Source organism: Mytilus edulis, chromosome 2 (assembly GCF_963676685.1).
Source record: "Mytilus edulis chromosome 2, xbMytEdul2.2, whole genome shotgun sequence".
NCBI lineage: Eukaryota > Metazoa > Mollusca > Bivalvia > Mytilida > Mytilidae > Mytilus > Mytilus edulis.
The window spans coordinates 56,096,608-56,121,475 of NC_092345.1; the positions used below are offsets into that span (position 1 = coordinate 56,096,608).

Sequence of the window (24,868 nt, forward strand, 5' to 3'; positions counted from 1 at the left end):
TTGTTCTCGCATCGGTGACAATTTAATGGAATTTGATGCGACTGTCATACAAGTGAGAGGTTTAGCTAGCTACATTTGAAAATGCCTCTACCAAGTCAGGAATATGACAGTTCTTGTCCATTCGTTTTTGATGCGTTTTGTTATTTGATTTTGCCATGTGATAATGGACTTTCCGAATTGATTTTTCTCTGAGTTCAGTATTTTTGTGATATTACTTTGTAGTTATGACAATTGAAACATATCTGTTGTTATCTGCAAATAATTGCTAATTCGTTTGTAAATCATATATGATTAGCCTGTTTGAATTCTATACTTTTGTGTCCTTTTCTGACGAGGAACACAGTTGTTTCTTGGAGTCAATAAACTTTCAAAAAAAGTTTTAAAAACAATTACAGTTGACGATTTAAAAAAAAAAGAAGGGAATTTAGATGTTTTGTCACTACCATGATTTTATATGCCTCAGATGATACACATTCAATATAAATTTTATGTATAAGTTCAATTGGATGTGAGAGATTAATATATTCAGCAAAGTCTTAATAATTCAATGACAGAATTTCATTTATATAACAGAACTTAAGATGAAGAAGAATACTGCTAGATTCTTTTTTTATTTATCGTGATATGTTCCTGTATGAATATCAACTCATCATAAATACCAGGATAAGAAGTTAATATTCCACATTTGTTCCAGACGCGCGCTTCGTCTACATAAGACTCATCAGTGACGCTTGAATGAAAATGATACGACCAAATGAAGTACGAAGTTGGAGAACATTAAGAACTAACAAATATCGAAGGGTTTCACAAATCATATATAGGAATAAGCAGACATAATCAATCTTTCGTAACAAATGTTCAAAATCCAAAGAACAACATGATACTTTTTTATTAGTTTAATATTTGAATGTAAACAAAACAAACGTTTATATTTTGTGTTCAACTATGATTTGTTAGTGGAACAAATTATCATTAATTGAATACAATGCTGTTTGTTTGGGTTTATTATAGCCCCTTGATATATAATGTACATAAGTTCATCGAATATGAACTCCGAAACATATAAAATTAAAAAAATTAAAAAAAATATTTACAAGACTAACCAATATAAAAAAGAAGATGTGCTATGATTGCCAATGAGACAACTATCCACTAAGACCAAAATGACACAGACATTAACAACCATAGGTCACCGTACGGCCTTCAACAATGAGCAAAGCCCATACCACATAGTCAGCTATAAAAGGCCCCGATAAGACAATGTAAAACAATTCAAACGAGAAAACTAACGGCCTTATTTATGTAAAAAAATTAACGAAAAACAAATATGTAACACATAAACAAACGACAACCACTGAATTACAGGCTCCTGACTTGGGACAGGCACATACATAAATAATGTGGCGGGGTCTAACATGTTAGCGGGATCCCAACCCTCCCCTAACCTGGGACAGTGGTATAACAGTACAACATAAGAACGAACTATCAAAATCAGTTGAAAAAGGCTTAACTCATCAGATGGACAAAGTTCAGAGGTTCTTGACAGGCGCAAAAATGCGGCGGGATTCAACATAATTTGTTAGATCTCAATCCTCATCCAACATCTAGCAAATGTAGATTAAACAAACACACAGAAATCAATAAAATCAGTAAAAAGAAGCCAGAGTCCGATGTCACAATAGGTAACAGAATAAACAAAAATGACAAGGATGCATAAATCATTTTTATATTGATATTTCATATCTTAAATTAAAAAAATTATAAATAAACAGAATACAATTGCAATACGTACTTTTTTATTGAAATGTATCGAAACTGTCTATAATCCGGGAATTTTCGGAAATGAATACGAAAACTTATAGTTGAGTTTCACATATGATGAATTTCCATCGATTTCAAAAAAAGATTTATACCAGGAACGAAACATTAATGACACAATTTATCCGGAATATGTGAAGAGGAGTTGATATGTCAATAGTCTGCTAACGAGAAGTTCCAGGTACGAAAGTTTCACGGAAGAATCCTTGATGAAAAAAAAAAGTATCGTACTATATGCTTAAACAAATAGTTCGTCTGTTTACATTTGAGTTCGTCGACCTCATGTACTCCAAGTAAACAACATGACATTCAATTGTTTCTGCTTATTCCTCATTTATTCGATAATCGATGTAAAAGTCATTAAAATTATTAGGAATGCACAGAAACATTCATAATATTAATGAACAAAGGGATTTAATAATGTACTTGCAAGGTAGAATATTTACTGGGACTTCCGTGTTTACCTTTTATCGATAAACAACCAATGACATTTAATCTATTATATGATAATTGGTAACGCTATTTTGATTGGATCAAATGATCCATTTAAAGTCCTTGTTAAAAATACTTAAATAAAATACCAACAGTATTTATAAGCGAGTCTATAGTATATATTGTAAGTAATATCTTCGCAAATCAAGTTAGAGAAGTACGATTTATCAAACGCTAAAGTTGAATTAATATTTTGCAGGTATGTTTTAAGTCATGAGTAAAAATTGATATCATATAAGTGTATCTGAAAAGAACATAATGCAAAAAATAAATTTGATAATAAAACTAACAGAACTTTCTATTTATTTAAAACAAAAACAAAAAAAAAAACAAAAAAAAACAATCAGGCCTAAAGTGTGCGAATTTTGAAAAATATTTAAGATTATTAGTCCAATTCTTGTTCATTGTTTCTATAACTATGATATGTCTTTCTTTTCAACAGAATGGGTGTAATGGTAGAATCTTATGACGCCTTTGTGATTCATAACGAAGAAGGAAAAGATCTGGAGTTTGTTCAGGAAATGGCGAGAATTTTAGAAGGACCAAAATATAACTTGAGACTATTTTTACCATGGAGAGATCTACAAACTACTGAGGACAATGAAACTGAAGTTCTTGCTAAAATTATGGTTCAAAGGTATGTATTAACAAATATTTTACTTTTTTTTATTTCGAAACTCAAAATGGAAAGGCCCCAATTGGTTCTTAGATTCTTACAACTCATGATTTGTTTTAATCTAAATGTTAAATTTACATGTTGGGGAAAAGGGGGGATATTCGAGTGCAAAATTACGTTACACAAGACCGTGAATCTAATGCTAATACAAAAACTTTAACCCTTGTCAAAAAAAGGGAAGAATGGAAGAATATATCAGTTCATGTATCCTTATTTGTTTGAAAAGTGTTTTGGTAACGTTACTGTTCTATGTTAATTCTGAAAAAGTCCTGAAATTAGTCTTTTTTTTCTGAAATCTGATTAGCTTTTCTAATTTGAAGGTATCAATCATTTTTTTTTCAATTTATATATGATATGATTTAATAATTTCACCCCGAATTTCTTAAATAAATATTCAAATTAGCCCCACAATTTATCTTCTCTATTCCTAATTTGTATGTGTATCAAATTTTAAAATTTCGTTGTATTCCTTCATTTTTTATATTTTGAATACGAATTCCTTTAATTACTGATTAGTAAGTTACTTCTTTTATTGGTTGATTGTTGTATTACATTAGCATAATGTTTATGACTGATACTATTTTTTTTATAAAGTAGTTAGATTTAAGATTGATAGCTTAAATAAAAGTACATTATAGTATTTTATGTAGTCAAGAAATTCATATTTGACGTCTATATGTTTCCTGCGAATGACATTATAATTACAAGTTACTTTACTTATTTCAGATGTAGGTGTGCTGTTGTCGTAATATCTCCAAACCTTCTACAATCCGACGTCACAAGTTTCTTGCTGTCGTTTGTACATTCCAAATATCCCTGTAAGTACTTTTTTTATTGATATTTATTTGTTTTAATTATATATTTTTTGTGTTTTTGTTTTCCTCGTTATCGCCATTAAAATAATTTAAAGAAAAGAGAGAAGAAACATTGACAGAAAAAAATATTATGGCTAGAGCAATTAACAGCAGCCCCTAAAAAGTAACTATAATATTTATAAAAAAAAGTAGAATTTAAAATAAAAAGTTGAAATCTGGATAACAAGAGTACATATAATTCCTGGCGGAATAGCTCCTGTCACAGTGACTACGCTTACTTAAGTTGATGCAATCGAAACATCTATATGATACACATTTACCGTAAAAAATGAGATTATGTATTAATATGCGCAAAACTTGTATCGAAGGGGAAGTTTAAATAAATAAATATACGTATACAATGAAAGCAAAGATATACTTTATCAGATTACAATTTGAAGTCAATCCTCCAGTAAATTTTCTTTTATACGACAGTCTTTACCTTTACCTCTAGTATAGAAAATTATATTTATATTTTGTTTATTCATCTTTCAGCTGGAAGAAACAGTAAACTGATTCCAATACTTATAGAAAACTGCGAATTACCGACGATTTTACAATCAGTGACTGTATGTGACTTTACCAAAAAAGATATGCGGTGTTGGGTTTGGCCTAGAATTGCTTCGTCCATGAGGTTGACACAGACAAGATCGGCATCGGGTAGAAGACAATTTATGCCTTGTTCAACTAGAAAGTCTGTACTTCCGGATATATTACATTGAACAGTCAGACAATAACTGTTGAAGCTGAATGAACATCTAGTCATTTAATTATTAAGTTCCCGTAATATTCATGTTCAGAAGAGAGAATGGGTGGAGATCCAGTGTGAGCGTGTTTATAATTGTGATTATCATTTTACATAATCCTCATTTGGGACAATCAACATTATTTAAAACGGCGGTATCCAGTGTTGTATTTAAAAGAAAATATAAAAAGTCCCGTTGTGAACTTGTTGTCTATATACAATACATGTCAGACTCTTTATGATATATGAAACCTGTGATATATATGTTCTTTATTTTCTATATTTTACAATTGTTATATTTGAAAATTGATAACTATTTATCAATTAAAATACCGTTACATCAAATGATGGTTCATTTTTTCCCCCTCAGCTTTGAAGATAAAAGCTGTACCCTTATAACAAGTTCAATGACAACAGATATTTGGAGTTTCCCACTTATCTCGTTGTAGAAGGCTTTAAATTTCGAGTACACAATGTGTCCACGTATAATTAACATTATCAATCCTTACTTTGTAAGCAACAAACCGAAGTATTAACACATTCCAGGCAATCTACATGGAATAGATGACACATACAAAAAAATAAAAAAATAAACGAAATGAAAACTATCTCCAAAGAGATTATTCGATACATTAACAAATTGTTTGCTCCAAAAACATATGGATACATGGATTTAAGTATGTACATGGCATTTTAGCCCTTTGTAGCGGTGGCACAACAATAATACATATGCCTACCTTTTTTTTCAAAATTCTAGAGACAGTTTCCTCAACTCACATGACGCACACACTCTTCACAAGTGACATACACAAATCTTCATGACCAAGGTCACCAAACTCTACCCGGGACGAGCTCGAGGAAACCCTGTATACTCTTATGCGCTATAATTGTTTTTTTCTGTTATTATTTTTATTTTTTAGCCACGGCGTTGACATTTCATTTTTTTTTATATATGAGTTTGAATGTTCCTCTGGTATCTTTCACCCCTGCACCGGAGGAATGAATAGGCTGATTTGTCTGTAGATCTAAAAGCTACAGACAGAGGCTGATTTACAGGGCCCAGGTTGCCCACCACCCTACCACCCTCCTCTGTGGGAACAACTCGGTTGATTATATAGTGTATCACTGAGCATGACTGGAGAGGGTCCCCTCTTAGACAGTCAGTTCCAACCCCCATCCCCTTGAAAAAAATCTGGATCCGCCACTGACAGATACGATATGTGTTCTGTGATATACACCTGTAATTTAAGTCATACGGCTGTTATTAAATTAAAATTGTTAGTAGAAAACTATTCATGTGTACGTCAACGTCCCAATCACAGATATGAGGGTACTACAGACACTTGAAGAAATTAAGTAGTTGAGTGTCGCAGTCACGTTTTTGTCAACAACGAATACATAACTACATATGTACTCATTATAAAATATTTTTGGTACTTTTATTAAAAAGTTTGATTTGATGTGGTTGCTTTCAAGACCATATCCTAATTGATAAAAACAAATTTATCACAACGTTGAATCATTTGATGGAACGTATATATAATATCATATATAGTAAAGTACACTACTTTGAATAAGTGGGATATCCTGTTTCTTTACGTAGAAATGAGAAGATGACATTTCTTTTGCATATATATATACGTAAGAATTACTAATTAGCCTATCGATCAATAGAATTAGTATGACGTGGTATGGTAGCTGACAAGAAATTATAGACTTCAAATTACGTGACAAGATATACGAGTTGTTACAATTACATCACCGTTGAAATTCTGATGCAGCACGCCTAATTGGTTGATCATAAGGAGAGTTTCAAGTCACTATATACGTCCTTGTAACTTTATGAAAAAATAGTCGAGCTTCATTCGTTCAGTCCTTATTATGCTTGATACACAACTTATTTATGATCATATGGAGATATCATAAAAAATAAACAGTAAAATGTATGGACCTAACATTGAACATTGCCTGATCATCTAGCCTCAGGCATTGGTTTCCATTTGATTTTACAATAATGAGTCCCAAACATAAAATGTATTATGTGTTATACTATTATAACTTAGAAATATATCATTACATAGTATTTGTAAAACATATTATCACATATACTGATCTGACGAAAAAAATAAATAAGGGAAGTGACATATATAAAATAGAGAATATACTAGAGGGGTAATAAAATAAAACTAATCGTACAACAGAAGAGAATACCGCGACCAAAACAAAAAGACAAACATCAATCCTGATGAGTATCCCAACTAACAATTTGTCACTAGACGTTAAAATGCCAAGTTCGGTTCTCATACATCCTTGACCTTCAAATTCGGCTTTGGGCGTTACTGATGAAAGTAAAGACAGAAAAAACGCATGGAATTTATAGCGTGTTGACTTTATTTTTTTCTTAAATGGTCTAGGCAAATAATATCGTCTAATCAATAGTTATCAAAGGTACCAGGCTTGTAATTTGATACGCGAGACGCGCGATTTCTCTTCATAAGACTCATCAGTGACGCTCACATCAAAATAGTTAGAAAGTTACACAAGTATACAGTTGCAAAGCATTGAGGACCTATATAAAGCTCCAAAAAAGCTGTGCCAAATACGGTTAAGGTAATATATGCCTGTGATAAGAAAATCCGTTTAGTATTTCGAAAAACTCGTACTTTTGCAAACCATAAATTTATAAAAATGACCATTGGTATTCATGTCAACACTGTACACATTAATATTTATCAGATTTTGTCGTTTGTGTTGAATTTGTATTCAACGATTGATGAAAAAATATGCAGAAGTATCAATTATAAATATTTCTGAAAACAGGAATCATTCATTAGTATGTTTTTATAAGAGTAATCAAAAAGTCACAAAAATACTGAGCGCCGAGGAAAATTCAAAAAGGAAAGTCCCTTACTAAACGGCAAGTCCCTGATCAAACGGCAAAACCAAAAGCTCAAAAACATCAAACGAATCAAATCACATCTTCGCTAGCCAAGGGTTACGATCAACTCCCGCTCTCTTCGCCCTTGGCAGATTAAGCCAACATTTGTGAAAACAATGTTGCGCCATCTATCGGAAGATTAATGTCACGCCCATTCCGAATACATTATTCTTGACCAATAGTAGCACTTGAACTCTTCAATTTCGAGGTAAAAACACGGTAGCGTCTAGATTCTACACACTTGGTAAAGCTGGAAACGAAAATATATGTCAACATTCATGCATTTGTGCATGAAATATACACAGGAACTTCTATTAGTTGATTAAAAACATTCAAGTTGTCACTAAATATAATCGTATGTTTAGGGATGTAAAGACTTGTTGCACGATAAACACGTGGCAATTGTTTACAAACACCTTCTACATTTACACATGATCATGTTATAGACGCTTTTTGATTGGATGCAGCGAGTTTCGACTGCAACCAGTGAAAATCCTTATCCTGTGTCTCCGAAATTTTATCTCAATCCGCCAAGGGTGGAGAGAGCGGGAGTGGATCGTAACCCTTGGCTAGCGAAGATGATCAAATCATTGTATTCCGATTTTACTAAAATAATCTTGAACTTTATACAAATTACATTTAGAAACCGTACCACGCTTTTGTAATTTCGAAAATGACTACGTGTACGCAGATTAAGTATACTAATTACAACAGAAACTGTGTAGACATGCAGTCGAAATTAATAGCACTAAGCCATTCAATTTTGTGTAATTCTAAAATTTTAAAGTTGACGAAGGTATTAGTAATTACGAAAAAGACTGTCTACTTAATATGAATTAAAAATTATTAGCACTGCGATTTAAACTTACGAAAACCTTAAATACAGTATTTCCACTGCTATTTAAGGTATGCCTAAGTTGAAATCGCAGTGCTATTAATTTATAACATTTCAAATGTAACGATTAAAACAGATAAGTACTGCGTAGATATGCATCCAAAATGTATAGCATTACGCTATTTAAACCTGTATGATTCTACCACTTCAAAATTTATGCAGGTTAAGTAATTACAAGAGAGACCGGTTCTTTCATGTTTGCATCCAAAATGGTAAGCACAATGCAGTTTGAACTTCTTTAGTTCTAAAATTTTAAAGTCAGCGAATGTAATTACAACACAGACTGCGCTGATATGCATATGTATATGTTTTTATATCAAGATACATTGTGTTTTAATGCAGTTGATTTCTTGGTTGATACCTTTATGGGGCAATACTTTTTAATAAGAAGTGGAAATGTACCACAACATACTTTAATGTAACACAATGCAGAACTAACACAAACTAGCCTAGTCTATTATTTGCAAAAATGATTTCAAAAATTCTACATTTCATATCTCTTTTGTGCATATTTAGTGTTTTTCAGTACAATTGCTATAATGATGAATTCAAATACCAAATTTAATTTCATTTAAGGTCATTTGGATTTAAAACTTTATCTTCATCGTTCAATAAATATAGATTGAATTTTAATCATTATCGTCTTGATACAAGATAAAACCAGAGAAACTCGAATACATATAACCACTGAGTGCTGACGCCTTTTGTAGGACTTGCCAAACTTGCTGCCCTTGGTTGAGATGGATTATTGCGGTGTTTGATGCTGTTGCCCATATCGGTCGACTGTCCGCCCACACTGTAATGATCATGTGACCTTCGGCCATCAGCATCACAGCAGCCTGAAATTGTGGAATTTCAAATTCTTTATTCTAAAATCATTAGATTTATTGGATAATAAAATAATGTCTCTTTAATAAACAAATAAAGATTGTACTTCAAAATAGATACCGTATCTTTTCCCACCGTAAACATTTCGCCATTTGAAGGTGCATATATTTCCCAAACACCTTATTCGGAGCTATTTTCCATCATGATATCATTTAAGGGGATTTGTTGTTTACAACGGATCTACCGAACAAAGATTTCCTTTGAGTAAATGGAATTAATCGCTTCTGAACTTTTACGTCCATCATTTTGTCTTGCTTTATTACTAACTGGGAATATTTTTGTTGACATAATACTTATGCTCTGCTTCGCTCGTTCGTGCATTATCACCGAATATGACTTTCCGTTTTTGTTATGAAAATGTTATTAGCAACTTGACAAGGTTCTTGCAGTAGAAAATATTCATCTTTTCTGAACCCTTAGTCGACCCTGGAATTTTCTCAATTTTAAACAATATACTTTTTAATCATTTATGTAATGGTTATTTTCTGTCTTTTATCTATAGTGTTTGGCTTTTCTGTTCAAATGTATTGTTCTGTTCTGTCTTTTCCTCCAACGAAGAATATCCAGCGAAAATGCTGGATATGCTTCTTTTGATTAATTGTTTTAGGTTGCCCTCTTGATATCTTTTCGTTTTCTAAGATTTAAGATGAAAATGATATTAAAGAATGTGGGTAATTTTCAAAATATCACATGATATTAATTCATAAATGTGAACACATATCATTCATGCTAGGAACTTCTGGAAGACATTTTGTTGCTTAATTTTTATTAAACTTTAAGATAGTGTCACTCTAATGCATTTCAAAATGGTCCTTTTCATCTCGTTTTCCCTTTCCGTTAGATTATGGTCTTGGTTGGTTACGGAAAACTTTAAAGAAAATATCAAACACAAAAAATAATATAAAAAAAAACAGGCTTAACCCCGCCGCATGTTTACGCCTGTCCGAAGTCAGCAGCCTCTGGCCTTTGTTAGTCTTGTAAGACTTTTGATTTTAGTTTCTTATATATTATCTCTAAATTAGTATATATTTTTGTTTAGGGGCCAGCTAAAACACGCCTCCGGGAGTGGGATTTTTTCGCAGCATTGAAGACCCATTTGTGGCCTTCGGCTGTTACATGTATCTGCTCTTTGGTCGGGTTGTTGTCTCTTTGACGTATTCCCTATTTCCATTCTCAATTTTATTGTAGTAATGGAGGTTTGGTGTCAAAGCATGTAAGAATTAAACAAATATCGGAACCAACGATAATACAAAAAAAAAAAAAAACACAAAAAAATATTAGCTTTGTGGTCTTTTGATCATAAAAATAATCAGTGTCATGGAATAAATGTATCCTTTTTGCCATGTACCTTATGCCTTCCTTGTGCTGCAACGACAACCGTGAAATGGTAAGTCCCATTCACAGGAGCTGTAAAACGTCCAGTCATAATATCGTACGCAAGTCCATCATTTGTTATAACTCTGTCATATTTAAGTTCCTCACTGGTCTTTTTAGGACCATGGTTTTTACTCAGTCCGACGAAGAATGATATTTTTGGTGTACGAGATGCAGACTTACCTGAAAAGAAAATTAATATTTCATCACCTGAAAACACTAATGGAAATGTTTCAATGACATACATATACTTTTAGTGTTACGGCAAATTGTGACAACTAGTATTAGTATATATGTCGATGTATGGGAGGTAAATCTAAAACTATTTTCAACTTATTACTAAGGTATACACGTGTTATTTCCCTTGAATTGATCTTTGCAGCGATTTTTTTTAATAAGAAATCAACTACCATTATCAACGTACGCATCCCTTCCAACTCCCGCGATATATGTCTGTGTTAGCAGACCTTATATTTGAAATACAATATGATTGATTGTTGGTGGCTTAACGTGCAGTGGCAAATATTTCATGCATGTTCAGGACGACGGTGAAACACAAGATCATGATAGTTATAAAGAAGTATTATTACAAAATTACAAAGATACATCTGTAGTAAGTGACAAACCTGGCTTTCCAGGTACCCCCGGGCTACCAGGCAAACCATTGGATCCTTTTTCACCGGGAACTCCGGGTGGACCTCGAGGGCCTTTGATTGGTAGACGCACAGGAGAGTGTACATTTCCTTTGCATGAAATCTCCAGTTCGCATGTCCCTTGGTTACTGTCTGTAAATTTATCCCTCAATCCTTTGCGATTCCGAATTCTTCTAGGGGAGGTAACTGTTACAAGCGTCAGTATACATATATACACCAACTGTGTAAACTCCATGGGAATCAATGACTGAAAATGTAAATAAAGAAGCAAGAATGAATAATAAACGAACATACAATGTAGTTGCTCTTATCAATCAAAATCTGTTTATAGTATTGTCAATATATTATGTCCCAGATCAAAACTTAATAGGACTATTTTCAAATATGAAAACCTTAACCAAATACATTGTCGAATAAATAGTGCATTGAAAATGGTAACCATTATAATATCTAATGCTTCAAGTTGACTTAAGTTACTTCCTCGCTTTATAGACTGGTCGCCGCATTAATACCACTATTTCGTCAAATAGAATAACCAATCCTTGATATTTCGGGTAAGAGAAAGAGTATCTAGCCATTTTAGCGGATCCTATTTTTATTTGGAACCGAGACCGAGTTTTTGTTCATTGTCGAATGTCGTAGTTTGGCCTGCTAAATAGTTGTCTAATCATTATCATATATCAGCCACTAAATGTTTATTTTCAACAGATAAAGTACACTTGGATACTTTGCAGTTGGGTGAGTTACATTCCATCTCAATTTATTCAGATCTGAGACTTCTTTAAGACATTATTATAATTAGTGTTGTACGATATTTTGGTACTCTACTGCGTAGTTTATCAGTTACTTTTTTAACTATTGGTATTACTATGCACAATGTATGAAGTGCATGTTTAATGTGGGTTTTCCACTTGGCGAAGTGTTGGTGGAGATAATTCATGTTAGAGATGTGTGGTTATTCAAAAACTATTTTAACATGTCAATGGGCATGTCTTAGATCAAGAACATAAAGCGAGTTTCTAGTGTTTGCCGTAGTATATTTAAGATTTTGTATTTCTGCCATATCCTCATTTGCTTAAATGAATCTCATTCGTCTACACTACATTCAATCACAATCCGTCTCAATATGGCTACTTATTTATACCATATAATACCACTTAACACAAGTGTATTTAAATTGTGGATCACCCATACAGTGCGGTCGCTTTGACATCGCTTAAAATCTGTAATTATAAATAAGAAGATGTGGTTTGCTTGCAGATGATACTACTTTCCACTAGTAACCACATAACATAAAAGTTAACACTTTATGTCACTGTACGTCATTCAGCAATGAGCAAAACCAATACCTCATACCAAGCTATAAAAGGACCCAAGATTACAAATGTAAAACAATTCAAACGAGATAAAAAAAAAAAGACCGGTTTTGTGTACAAAACAAAAACTGAAACACAAATATGTTCATTTTTGTAACCAGGTGCTCTTCTATATATACTGTACTGGACATTAAAGAAAATCATGGTTAAAAGGGAAAATGGCAGTTATAGCGGTTAATCATATTTATAGATATACATGTAATACGAAACTTTAAAGAAAACCAAATACACTTCTGTAAACAAAATGAAAACAGTAAAAGCTATCAATATCAATTGTCCAACGCGCTTTTTTGGCTTTACCTTCACAAGGAACTCTCAAAGATAAACATTTCAAATCCTGGTGGATAATAGATCGTCGAAACATTTGTTTAGTAAGAATATTTTTTATAACCATTCCGTGTATTGCTGCCTATATATTCAAAGAAAGAATGACTGTCTCTCTAAATACATTAATATTGGCATTTGCACATATTCTGGTTGTATATACACAGTATACGTATTAATAATGATTTTAGAACCAGTTCAGCAACAACTACAACGAATAACAAAAGACTGGGAAATTTGAATTTAACATTTTTTGTTTTGCAATTCAAAACTGAATATGTCAAATCTGATAAATATTATCATGCTTCCATGATCAAATATATGTTAACAAGTGAATACATATAATAAGATCCTTTAAAACAATCGTACTAATGAGTAGTCTGTAACAAATAGTTATCAAAATAACTTTGCTTAAATTCGAAGATATGGGTGTGAGTTAAAGAAGATGTGGGTTATATGTAACCAAAGGCAGCAATCCTACGACAAAAATAACTAAAATACATCTAGAAGGTAACATAAAATCATCAGCATGTGACAGATATGTAATATTTCAAGCACTTAATCGTCCTAAGTTGTTTGCGTTTATCTAATGAATGCGTTATTATTTAAATGTAGAATAGTTGTTTTCATAATGACCGATAAAAGCTTCTATCGTTAATCCATGTAAGATACATCAAAGTCGGGAAAACAGATAATTTTCATATCGACAAAATGCCAAAAACAGACCGAATTTTCAGGCCTGTAGGAATTGCAAAATTAGAAGAGAAATACTATCAAATCGGTTGATCACAGTTGTTCAATGACATTATTATCACACTCGACATTCTGTGCTTGACATTATTATCACACTCAACATTCGGTGCATGACATAATTTTTGGAATCAGCATTTGTTTGGTCGAGCGCAGTGGCTAAATGACTTGATTATTACACCAAGCAAGTTTATTGATCATCGAGACTCCATAACATTTTTTCTCAAAATTGACATTTGATTTATTATAGATTACTGAAACTGCATTACATTATTATCATACCGACACTTGGTTTATCGAGTGTAGTAAGGCTTAATTACATAACCATCAAAACCGACATTTAGTTTATTAAATACTGAGAATTGATGTCTCAATACTTTTATTACATTCGACTTTTTGTTTATCGAACAAAAATTCCTTTGACCGCATTCATACATTTTTTTTTCTCGTTGAACACATTTATGACACCTATTTAGATACATGGACATAGTGCAAACGCTATCTCTTCACCAAACAAACACTCACCAAGAATTTCTGTGTTTCTATATAACAGTATTTTATTAGATAAAAATAACATGATTTCAATATAGTTCTAATCTTTAATACAATCTTTTAATTTATAAAACGACAAAAAAATGCAAAACGCGCATTCCAATGCTGGCAATATAAAACCAAAGAAGGTCGTTCGTTTTTGCTGTGCTAGATATTTTTCAATTCACAGCAGCGTCTGATCAGAATGAAGTTGTTAAATCCGACGCTTCGTGTACAGAGTCACACTAATTCCACGTTAAAGAACCCTTGCATCGACTATTTGATGTACCCGTATATGTAGACTGTTGCTATGCTCAATGTCTGTTACTATGTACCTTCGCTTTTCTAGTGACGTTCCAAATATCCCAGACCTTATCCCGGACAAGATCTATTACTGGAAATACCTTATATATTAATTGATATCATAATGAGAATTATTGTCCACAACATGCATAAAATATTTACCACTGGACATAAGTCAAACAAAAAAAGAATCAGACAATTATTTTAACCTCCTTTACATAATATTACATATTTTCAGCACATGATCTTGTCGTTTGAGTCTAAACTGATCTATTGGTGCTTAAACTTTTAAAAAATATTGATATTTTAATGTTAGAAATATACATCGGGGTATGAAATATTTCATAATAGTATGATGATCATTTGTATTCAATAGATGAATATTCTGTAAATATTCATAAATGAAATTCACGTTTTTGATATGTACTTTTATCCAATACAAGGCCTATATATTGACTTACTTACTGCAAGGAATCAACCCCCGATTCAAATTTAGTTGAATTTATATCAATGGGAGCGTAGTATAGAGTTTAGATTACTGGTTATGGACACCAACACAACACAGAGGATAGCAGTCGTATGCGACCTTACACTCGTGTGAGGGACACCAACACAACACAGAGGATAGCAGTGGTACGCGACCTTACACTCGTGTGAGTTATGAACACCGACACAACACAGAGGATAGCAGTGGTACGCGACCGTACACTCGTGTGAGTTGCAACATACATATGGTTAAACTTAAATTTGAATGATAAATTCATGAAGTTAGTCAGTCGAAAGATATTTTCTTAAACATATATTTCTCTCTATAAAAGTAACTTATATACTAAATATGCTATTCAAAACAAATGAATACCCGTTATACTAGTAGTCAAATGCGTTTTCTAAAATTTGGAAAAAAAATATCCTCTAACGGAACGATTCAATAATTGAAAACTCAATCTGTTTGAATCTAAATACAAGATTTGTTTCCTTATTCCCAGAGTCAAGCAATTTGTCGTACTGGATTGCTTCTATAAGCGAATAACACATTCATGTAATTTTGTATTTCATCTTCAGAACACTCGAAAGAGAATTACGAACGATTGTTTAACCTATTTTCATTAAAACCAAAATCATTTTAGTTCTCCTCCTTGAGAAACAATTATTTGATCAATAACCGTTTAGAATATTAATGCATTCGTTCGCCCTTGTTGCTATTCATCACTCAATCTTTAGATTAAGACGACATTCACGAAAGCGTTGAGGTACAGATCTGCTTAAAAACAATTTCTACAAGTGGACAACGTTGTTTGTTCTCGCGAACAATGCAGCTATTAATATCCACGTCTTCTGAAGTTCAAAAACACTTGTTTGTCCTTAAGCGACATTGAAGAGAATTAACAGTGTAAGTAGTGTGTTTCAGGTGTCAGTTCTTTCAAATTTGCTGTCATGTTCACAAAATTCAGCTGATTTTTTTAAGTAAAGTAGATTTGAAACCAATTATTAGTAAGTCAAAAGACAAACATGAAATATTAAGTATAAGTATTCAAAGGAGAAATTATTCGGGAATAGTATATAGAATAAGAAACAACAACAACGAAAATAGGAATAATTGAAAAGTGTTCCAATGGTTCAAAATATGCGATTTAACAAGAGGTTAAGCTGCAATCAATGGAATTGCGTGTTCCTATACAAAACTATGATCGTCACTAAAATCAGGACTAAATAGAAATTATGATGTCGGTCATTACTTGTGAAGCGAACAATTGTATGATTAGGTACTTTTAATTTTTTACCTGGAGGGGGTGGTGCGAGTCAAAAAGAAGAGGTGTTTCCAGTTTTTTTTTTCTTTTAGTGAATATGGGGGTTCGATTTTTTTATATGAATTATAAGTGCGTGAATCAATATTATCTCTAATGAAATATTTGTGAATTTTAAATCTTCCAAGTAAAGTATATCCTACATATCATGTGTGTCGAAGGTAAGTGTCTTCCATGTTAAGATGTTGGCATGTTTTGATAACAGAGGGGGGATAAAAAAAAATGTTTTTAAGCTGAGGAACATTTCAAATATATGATTTAAAAATTGCCAGCCCTCCCTCTCAGGTAAAAAGATTATAAGTCTCTTATATTCTTTTAGAGACGAGACTTAATTTCAAGTATGTTGTCTTAGTATCAAAATCAGAGTATTTGACAAAATATTGAATATAACTGATCATTTAAATCCAAAATTGAGTTGTTTATGAACTCGAGATTGAATCGTGTTAATATCCGCAACTATTATTTATCTGTTCAAGTATTCTGAAAATGGCGAAAAAAATAAATAACAAAAATACCGAACTCCGAGGAAAATTCTAAACGGAAAGTTCCTTTAGCAAATGGCAAAAAAACAGAAGTTCAAACACATCAAATGAATGGATAGCAACTGTCGTATTTTAGACTTGGTACAGGCATTTTATTTATAGCTAGCTAAACCTCTCACTTGTATGGCATCGCAAAAAAAATTCCATTATAATGACAACGATGTGTGAACAAAACAAACAGACATAATAGGTAAACATGTCAAAAATAGGAATACAGCAGTCAATATTGAGTTATAATCTTTATCACTATAAAAACAAACAAATATGTTAACAACGAAAAACAGAAAGGCATATTGACAAATCACATTAGCAAAACAGAAAGAAAAGAAAACTAAAATGTACCGTAGTACAATAACCAAATGACGGGATGTATAAGTACCGAGTCCAGTTAAGTTGATATAACCAAAGTACCTGATGTATCTTGTATAGCTTCAAATTATTATAATTCTTATTGCAACACATTTTGATACAATTCAGAATTTAAAGTGAACCCTTTACTATTCATTCCAAGCCTTATGTTGAAAAACATAGGTTGATAACAGCAAAACAATATTAGTAGATGAGCTACGTGTCGTATTTTGAAAATTTTACAAAAACTAACACTAAATGTTGACAACTTTCTTTTTGTACAAAACTTAATGAAATCAAAATTTTACTGAAACAAAATCAAAATCTCACGGAATAAAATCAAAATCATGGCGTTTTCAAAATTAATTGGTATAAATTTATAATAATAGTCAGCATTAACCCGTTTAACAATGAGACATGTTAAAAGTGAAATCACAAAAATACTGAACTCAGAGGAAAATCAAATCGGAAAGTCCCTAATCATGGCAAAATTAAAATGACAAAACACATAAAAAACGAATGGACAACAACTGTCATATTCCTGACTTGGTACAGGCATTTTCAAATGTAGAAAATGGTGGATTAAACCTGGTTTTATAGCGCTAAACCTCTAGATCAAAACTGACGGACGATCGGACAGGAATAAACTTATTTTCTTTGTCAGTTGAAAACTTTCAAAATTTCCTAACAGATTGTAAACTATCTAACCCTACTTTTGAAAACAATCTATCAATATCACAGAAGGCAATTATAAAACAAACATTACTGTTAACATTGTATATAATAGATTTTGCCTTCATCAAAGATGATAAAAAATAAAAAGGTGCAAACAAATTCAACTCAATTCCTCACTTTTAACTGACTGGAAAGTATGAATAAAGTACAAACCAAACACTTTATTGATCATCCCTATTTTTTGGTGGGGTTCGTGTTGTTTATTCTTTAGTTTTCTATGTTGTGTCATGTGTACTATTGTTTTTCTGTTTGTCTTTTTCATTTTTAGCCATGGCGTTGTCAGTTTGTTTTAGATTTATGAGTTTGACTGTCCCTTTGGTATCTTTCGTCCCTCTTTTATTGGCATCAGCAAACGCTTTTCAGACAATTTTCTTTTGTTGGTTTTATATAATCTAATTAATGATCATCAGTAATCCCCCTTAAATTGAACATACAGAATGTTGATACATGTGCAACAACCAAAAAATCAACAACTATTAACATTTAACAAACCTCTCAATTTACCTTTTTGAGAAATTATTTTAACAACTAGGAAAATTTAGACTTCAAATATTATGTTGGTCTACACTTTAATGCTAGTGCATTACACAAAGCGTGCGCAACGAGGCGTTGAATTATTATTGATCTATACAACCCATAAAGTTTTCAAATGATCCAAGTAACTATGAGATAACATTGTCTTTTTCTGACTAGTCCTTAAGTAATTTGATTTGATGGTATTTTTAATCTTTGATGCAATTTACAATTCTAGTAAATATAGGGATACATTTAATCTATCAGTTTAGAGTATTGTTGTATGTCTATATGACAACTCGGTTACCATTTTATTATTTCCATCGAACTAGTGATCGCGGATAGTGTCTCATACCATTACTTTTTTTTAAATCATGTAGTCGAAAGTAAGAAAAAATGTACCAATGAAATATATTTGGTCAACAGGTTATCACAAAATGTTATGATGTTCAAGAAATCACACTAGATTATCTAAAGCTCGCACATTGTAAAAGAAAATATGTAAGAAGTGGTTTGCGCTATCCGAATACCGAGAACGTAAATAGAAATAGCGTATGGCGTTTGTCTTCTTACAAAAATTATTCGCGTTAACTAGCCTTCCACGCAATTTACATTCATGTTTCTGGTAAATTTTATGTTGTCTTTATTCCACTGCAGATAGAAGTTACGTCCCCGAGATGATATGACCAGCCAACTAGTCAGCACGATGTGTTTACATAACTAAAATTGAGAATGGAAATAGGGAATGTGTCAAAGAGACAACAACCCGACCATAGAAAAAACAACAGCAGAAGGTCACCAACAGGTCTTCAATGTAGCGAGAAATTCCCGCACCCGGAGGCGTCCTTCAGCTGCCCCCTAAACAAATATATATACTAGTTCAGTGATAATGAACGCCATACTAATTTTCAAATTGTACACAAGAAACTAAAATTAAAATAACACAAGATTAACAAAGGCCAGAGGCTCCTGACTTGGGACAGGCGCAAAAATGCGGCGGGGTTAAACATGTTTATAAGATCTCAACCCTCCCCTATACCTCTAGCCAATGTAGAAAAGTAAACGCATAACAATACGCACATTTAAAATTCAGTTCAAGAGAAGTCCGAGTCTGATGTCAGAAGATGTAACCAAAGAAAATAAACAAAATGACAATAATACATAAATAACAACAGACTACTAGCAGTTAACTGACATGCCAGCTCCAGACTTCAATTAAACTGATTGAAAGATTATGATTTTATAATATGAATAATAGGCACCATCCTTCCCGTTAGGGGTTTAGTATCATACCATCATAACATATATGAGAAGAACATAACCCATGTCATGCCAACAACTGGTTTTTGAATAAATGTGTTTAGTTCCGATGCAAAGACCCTATAAGTGAATCAACATTAACGCCAAAATATGCAATCTTTAATGACCTGACAGTATCGTAACTATATCCCTTCTTAATAAGTCTATTTAAAGGTTTTGTTTTCAAAATTTTGAAGTATTCGAAAAATTAATGATTGTCTACCCCAGAAATGGATTACTTAACTACTATATACCTAATTTGTCCTACTTTTTATTTTTATTTTAGCAACACTGATGAGTTTTTAGTAGACAAAACGCCCGTCTGGCGTACAAAATTTTAAGCTGGAATTTTTAATGAATTCCCTTTTCATCCACTTGGTCAATGTCACTGCTGATGGATGTTTTATCCCAGAGAGTATAAACAGCACTTATTATGTTGATATGAATTGTAAATGATATTGTCATATCTTTATGTTAATCATTTACAAAATTTGAAACGATAAGGATTTTCTATCACAGGTATGGGTTACTTGACCTGTATTTGGCAAAACCTTTTGGAGATTTCGTCCCTTAATACTCTTCGTATTTTATTTGGCTATTAAACTTTTCCGATTTGAACATCAGTGTTGATTGTTTTGACGACAAAACCCCCGTCTGGCTCACAGTATTATGAGATGGTATAAGATGGAGTCTTTGACGAGTAACTTTTACAGCTACTAGATCGATGTCACTGCTGGCGGAAGTTTCATCCCCAAGAGTATCACCAACTATATAGTCAGCAATTATGTGTTATGACTTATCATGCATTGGTACTGTCATATAAATAAGTTAACTGTTTACCATTTTTTTTAAGTTTAGGATTTTCTAACCCAGTAATTAATTACCCTAGATATATTTGGCAAACCTTACAGAATGTTTGGCCCTAAATGATCTTTAACTTCGATTCGAGCGTACAAAATAACAAGTTATTTTCGATGAGTTTCTATTTACTATCTTCAGTTTATTTTTCACACCAACTTCATTATTTTCAACTGAACTTGTAGACACATGTTACATCATATTTGACAACTCAATTCGCAATCACATTTGGCACCAGCAAATTAAATCTTGAACTTGCTGCAGATCTTGCAAATATTTTTCTGGCAACTGAACTTATTAGTCAATTTAGGCATTCTACACTTTTTTCTTGGTTGCTGGCATACTTCAACAACATCTCTGTGTCCTATGTTATTCATTTAAGAACTGAAACATATGGGGACAGAAGATTCGACAAAGCAGCAGCCGTTCTGTGGAATGATCTACCAAGTGATCTACGAAACATCCATTGTGTGAACGTTTTTAAGAAAAATTTGAAAACTCATTTATTCAGACATGCTTTTAGTATGAAATTCAAAACAGTGTAGCTGTGGCCATTGATTGACCCATCAAAATCATCCATTGACTGGGACAATTTACGTGAACGTTTGTCTGTAACAACCACTGTTCATGACGTACCTACGATAGACATTTAAACTGTGGGGTCAACAAAGGTTTCCTAACGCCTTTAATTATAAAATAATTCGAAAAATTAATCAGGAATAACCTTTGTGTTTTGATTTATATAATTGATATAAATCAAAATATCGTGTTATTTCTGATTAATTTTTCGAATTACTTTATTTAGGTGTTGAGAACCTTTGGTGACCCCATAGTTTAAGTGTCTTTAAAAAGTACATAGTGAGCATTGGTCGTTACATACAAACGTTCACCTAAATTGTCCCAGTCAATGAATGATTTTAATGTGTCAATCAATGGCCACAGCTACACTGTTTTGAATTTCATACTAATGGTTCTTAAAATATTTCTACATCATTGTAATTTTTGAATTTTTAAGCTACTACTTTTTTTCGAATTTTTAACTTGGTATACTTTTATTGGTTATTTTAGATTTTTTTTAGCAAATATTTTGAAGTTTTTACTTACTTTTATTGGTACCGATTCAATATCTCCTTAATTTATCATGCCCATTTTATATGAATTGTATTGTTTTATCAATGCTAATTTTTCAAATCTTTTTGTTTTAAAAGTTTTAAACATGGGCTTTTATATTTTATTGTTAATACTTATATTATGTATATGGAAATATATTGTAAAGCGCTTAGGGTAATCTTAATATTATACAATGCGCTGTTATAAATACTGTATAATAATAATAATAATAATAATAATAATAATTTAGTTTTGTCGACTATTACAGATTTGTTGGCATATTTGTTTTAATATTGCATGTCTTTGACTTTATGTTTTGATCAATTTCCTATTTATTTATCATCATTTTACAAAATCGATATATTTTTTTCTAATAACGTAAGCATTATATGCATGTTTTTATGTTTATTTCACCAAAACTTCATTAAAGTATCCATCATATCAAATACCCAAGAAAAAGGTAAGTCATGTCCCACCGATTGAGACCATCATGAGTAGTCAATTTATTTTTTAAAACATCTTTAAATAATTTAATTTTGGATGTAACGCGTCTTCTGATTGGCTGACGTTATTTTGTTATGAGCCCATAGACATAATTTAGTCATGTGACCGTGACGTCATCAACGTTTATTCATGGTTTTCTACGGTTTAAAATGGAATTTAGAATTAAATTATAAGAAATGACTGTAATTTTTTTTCATTCTATTCGAAATAACATAAAATATGTGGTTCACACTGTAAATAACCCGCTACGCGCGTTATTCAGTGTGCACCAAATTTTTCATGTTATTTTTTCATAGACAGAAAAAATATTACAGTCATTCCTTAAATAATAATTCCATTGTTGTATTGGATATAAATAAACTCATTATAGATGTATGAATTCAAGCTTATTCTATTTGTCAAGTATGTACCAGATACAACAGTAACATATCGATGTTCAAATAACAAATATAAATTAAAGCGATTTATTTAAGGTAATAAAACGAAAACTTAGAGAAATCATTTTAACTCCAAAAGGGCAGGTGTCTCATGCTATGAATGCATTACAAACCACGCAAAAATTTACAAATATAAAGTGCCTTTTTTATCAATACCTAAAAGAGTTTTAGATTTTCTTTTTGTGTGCAAGATTTGGATTTCAATATTTGCTGCAAATTTCATGTAACAAAAGACAAACCTTTTTTTTTACATCGACAAAACAAATTCAGAAAGCACTGACTAGTTATATACGAAAAATACTATAGAAGTGAATGCTTCTATTTTGTTAGATAAAGTGAACGCAAGATACCTTCACATTTTGCATAAAGCATTACTTGCTAAAAATTTACACGTCACTTGCTTTCAATTCTTTCTAAAAAAATATAACAATGCCAGGATAAGCACACTATCTATATATACTCTGTTATACAAATATCATACATCAATTATGCACAAAAAAATGCAACACTCTTCATATTATCAAGAAATAGTGAATACGAATGTTGTATTGTTCTACTTTAAAAACCATTCTATTTTAAATACCCCCCTTTTGTGAAACTATAAAGTAGTCAGAAAGTGTGAATGTCCTAATCGCGTTTCTCATTCAATTAACATGTTTGAAAAAACATTTTATACATGTTGTACCCTTTTCAAATCGATGACAAGTTAGTGGTTTGTGTTTTATTTTCGTTCAGTTAACAAAAGTATTATCAGAAATCAGAATGTCAATTCGCAGACAAAATTGTTAACAAAATCTGTCAAAGTTGTCTAATATGTTTTGACGGAGTCTGGTCTATTACGCTATCTGTTCAATTCCAGGAAAAGATGCTTGCAGTAACAGACACGTAGTAAAATTGGCTAGTGATTATTTTAAAGGAATTATTTATTCGTCATTTATTGTGGGTATCATTTGCATGAACTGAAGCGACAATATTTTATCTTAAGTGCTACTTTGTCAAGTATTTTAAATGTTTTATTTAAGAAAAGAAATGATAATGAAAAATAGCGTTAATTCATTTTTCAATTAATAATTTGGTTAATAAATAAGTAAAAATGACCCCTTGGCCTAAATAAAAGAAACTAATAAAGCACATAAAAGGGACAAATGAAGAAAAAACGTAAATGAAAAAACGAAAACAACACTTTTAAATTCCATGATTCCGAAAACTATGCTGAATTTACTTACATCAGAAACGCTCAAAACCGAATATTTGAAAGCCAAGAATGTATTAGAACCAAAACGTTTGAAGAGCAAAAAAGACCCGAAACAATAGCCAATTCCGTTTAATGTTAACTTAGCCTAAGGCAGTTTAAGCCCTAGTTGCTTTTTAATAAGTTCTAAATTTTTATAGTAAAACCATAGAACAGAGAAAAGAAAACGAAAAATCCCAACATTCCAGGATATTTTTTTCGTAGGAAATTATAAGCATTTTAATTTTAATTGAGGAATTGAATATAAGTTTAAATAATTTCAAAATATACGATATTATTTTCTTTATAAATATTAAAAAATAATATTTTAAATAAATTTACTTACCTGAAATAAGTTATCAAATAATTTTATCTGCCAGAATCATCATATAATGTAAGTTCTGGGAGCAGTTTTCTATTCTAACTTTTTAGTAACCTTAATGATTCTTCCACAGAGATGCAATAAATTGTCACAAATAGTCATTGATTGCTTTTGGAACATGGATACGAGCTCAATTCGTCAAAAGACAAACTTCCGATATTTCTGCGACATTGAGTGTACTCTAGTTTATAACGAGATATATTACTTAAGAAAGAATCCAATTTTCAATCGTTTTTTATTTAATGATTGGGAAATTACTATGTTGTCTAATCCGATGTACTCAGTTGAACGGTTTATAGTGTCAAAAATTACTTTCAGCTAATAAATGAACGATGTTTTAAAAAATGTTTCTTGGAAAATTACTTTAATTGGAACACGTAGCAGTTTACTAGGGTCAGACGACAGAAGTTAATTACTTTATAGCTTTACACTTATCGATAGGTTTCAATACTTTGGTCTATTTTAGTTTATACAGATTCATCAATTT

General features: G+C 31.7%; 2 protein-coding genes across 4 annotated transcripts; one reads left to right on the plus strand and one right to left on the minus strand.

The window, feature by feature from the left end:
- The first annotated feature begins 2,392 nt into the window (after nt 1-2,392).
- On the plus strand, nt 2,393-4,930 carry LOC139512469 (myeloid differentiation primary response protein MyD88-like). 2 transcript variants are annotated; one of them, XM_071300096.1, is made up of 4 exons: nt 2,393-2,509; nt 2,753-2,947; nt 3,713-3,804; nt 4,336-4,930. In XM_071300096.1, exons 2-4 carry the CDS (start codon nt 2,754-2,756, stop codon nt 4,560-4,562), a joined length of 513 nt encoding a protein of 170 aa, XP_071156197.1. In that variant the 5' UTR covers nt 2,393-2,509; nt 2,753; the 3' UTR covers nt 4,563-4,930. The 2 variants fall into 2 exon arrangements, with proteins under 2 accessions (XP_071156197.1, XP_071156198.1); XM_071300097.1 differs by having other exon boundaries at nt 2,393-2,434.
- Nucleotides 4,931-8,812: 3,882 nt separating this feature from the next.
- On the minus strand, nt 8,813-24,602 carry LOC139510609 (C1q-related factor-like). Of its 2 annotated transcripts, XM_071297159.1 has the most exons (4): nt 24,346-24,602; nt 11,307-11,580; nt 10,655-10,863; nt 8,813-9,257 (listed from the first exon to the last, which is right to left on the minus strand). In XM_071297159.1, the coding sequence occupies exons 2-4, from the start codon at nt 11,566-11,568 to the stop codon at nt 9,048-9,050; spliced, it is 681 nt and encodes a 226-aa protein (XP_071153260.1). In that variant the 5' UTR covers nt 11,569-11,580; nt 24,346-24,602; the 3' UTR covers nt 8,813-9,047. The 2 variants fall into 2 exon arrangements, 1 of the variants encoding a protein (XP_071153260.1); XR_011661934.1 differs by lacking the exons at nt 10,655-10,863; nt 11,307-11,580; nt 24,346-24,602 and adding an exon at nt 10,864-10,973 and having other exon boundaries at nt 9,131-9,257.
- Nucleotides 24,603-24,868: the final 266 nt, after the last annotated feature.

Excerpts from the sequence above, each read along its gene's own strand:
- LOC139512469 (XM_071300096.1), top strand. The coding sequence starts at position 2,754 with ATGGGTGTAATGGTAGAATCTTATGACGCCTTTGTGATTCATAACGAA. Across the intron at positions 2,948-3,712 it reads GCTAAAATTATGGTTCAAAG|ATGTAGGTGTGCTGTTGTCG; the intron begins GTATGTATTAAC and ends TACTTATTTCAG. Across the intron at positions 3,805-4,335 it reads TGTACATTCCAAATATCCCT|CTGGAAGAAACAGTAAACTG; the intron begins GTAAGTACTTTT and ends TTCATCTTTCAG.
- LOC139510609 (XM_071297159.1), bottom strand. The coding sequence starts at position 11,568 with ATGGAGTTTACACAGTTGGTGTATATATGTATACTGACGCTTGTAACA. Across the intron at positions 10,864-11,306 it reads GGGGGTACCTGGAAAGCCAG|GTAAGTCTGCATCTCGTACA; the intron begins GTTTGTCACTTA and ends TTTTCTTTTCAG. Across the intron at positions 9,258-10,654 it reads CAGCACAAGGAAGGCATAAG|GCTGCTGTGATGCTGATGGC; the intron begins GTACATGGCAAA and ends CCACAATTTCAG.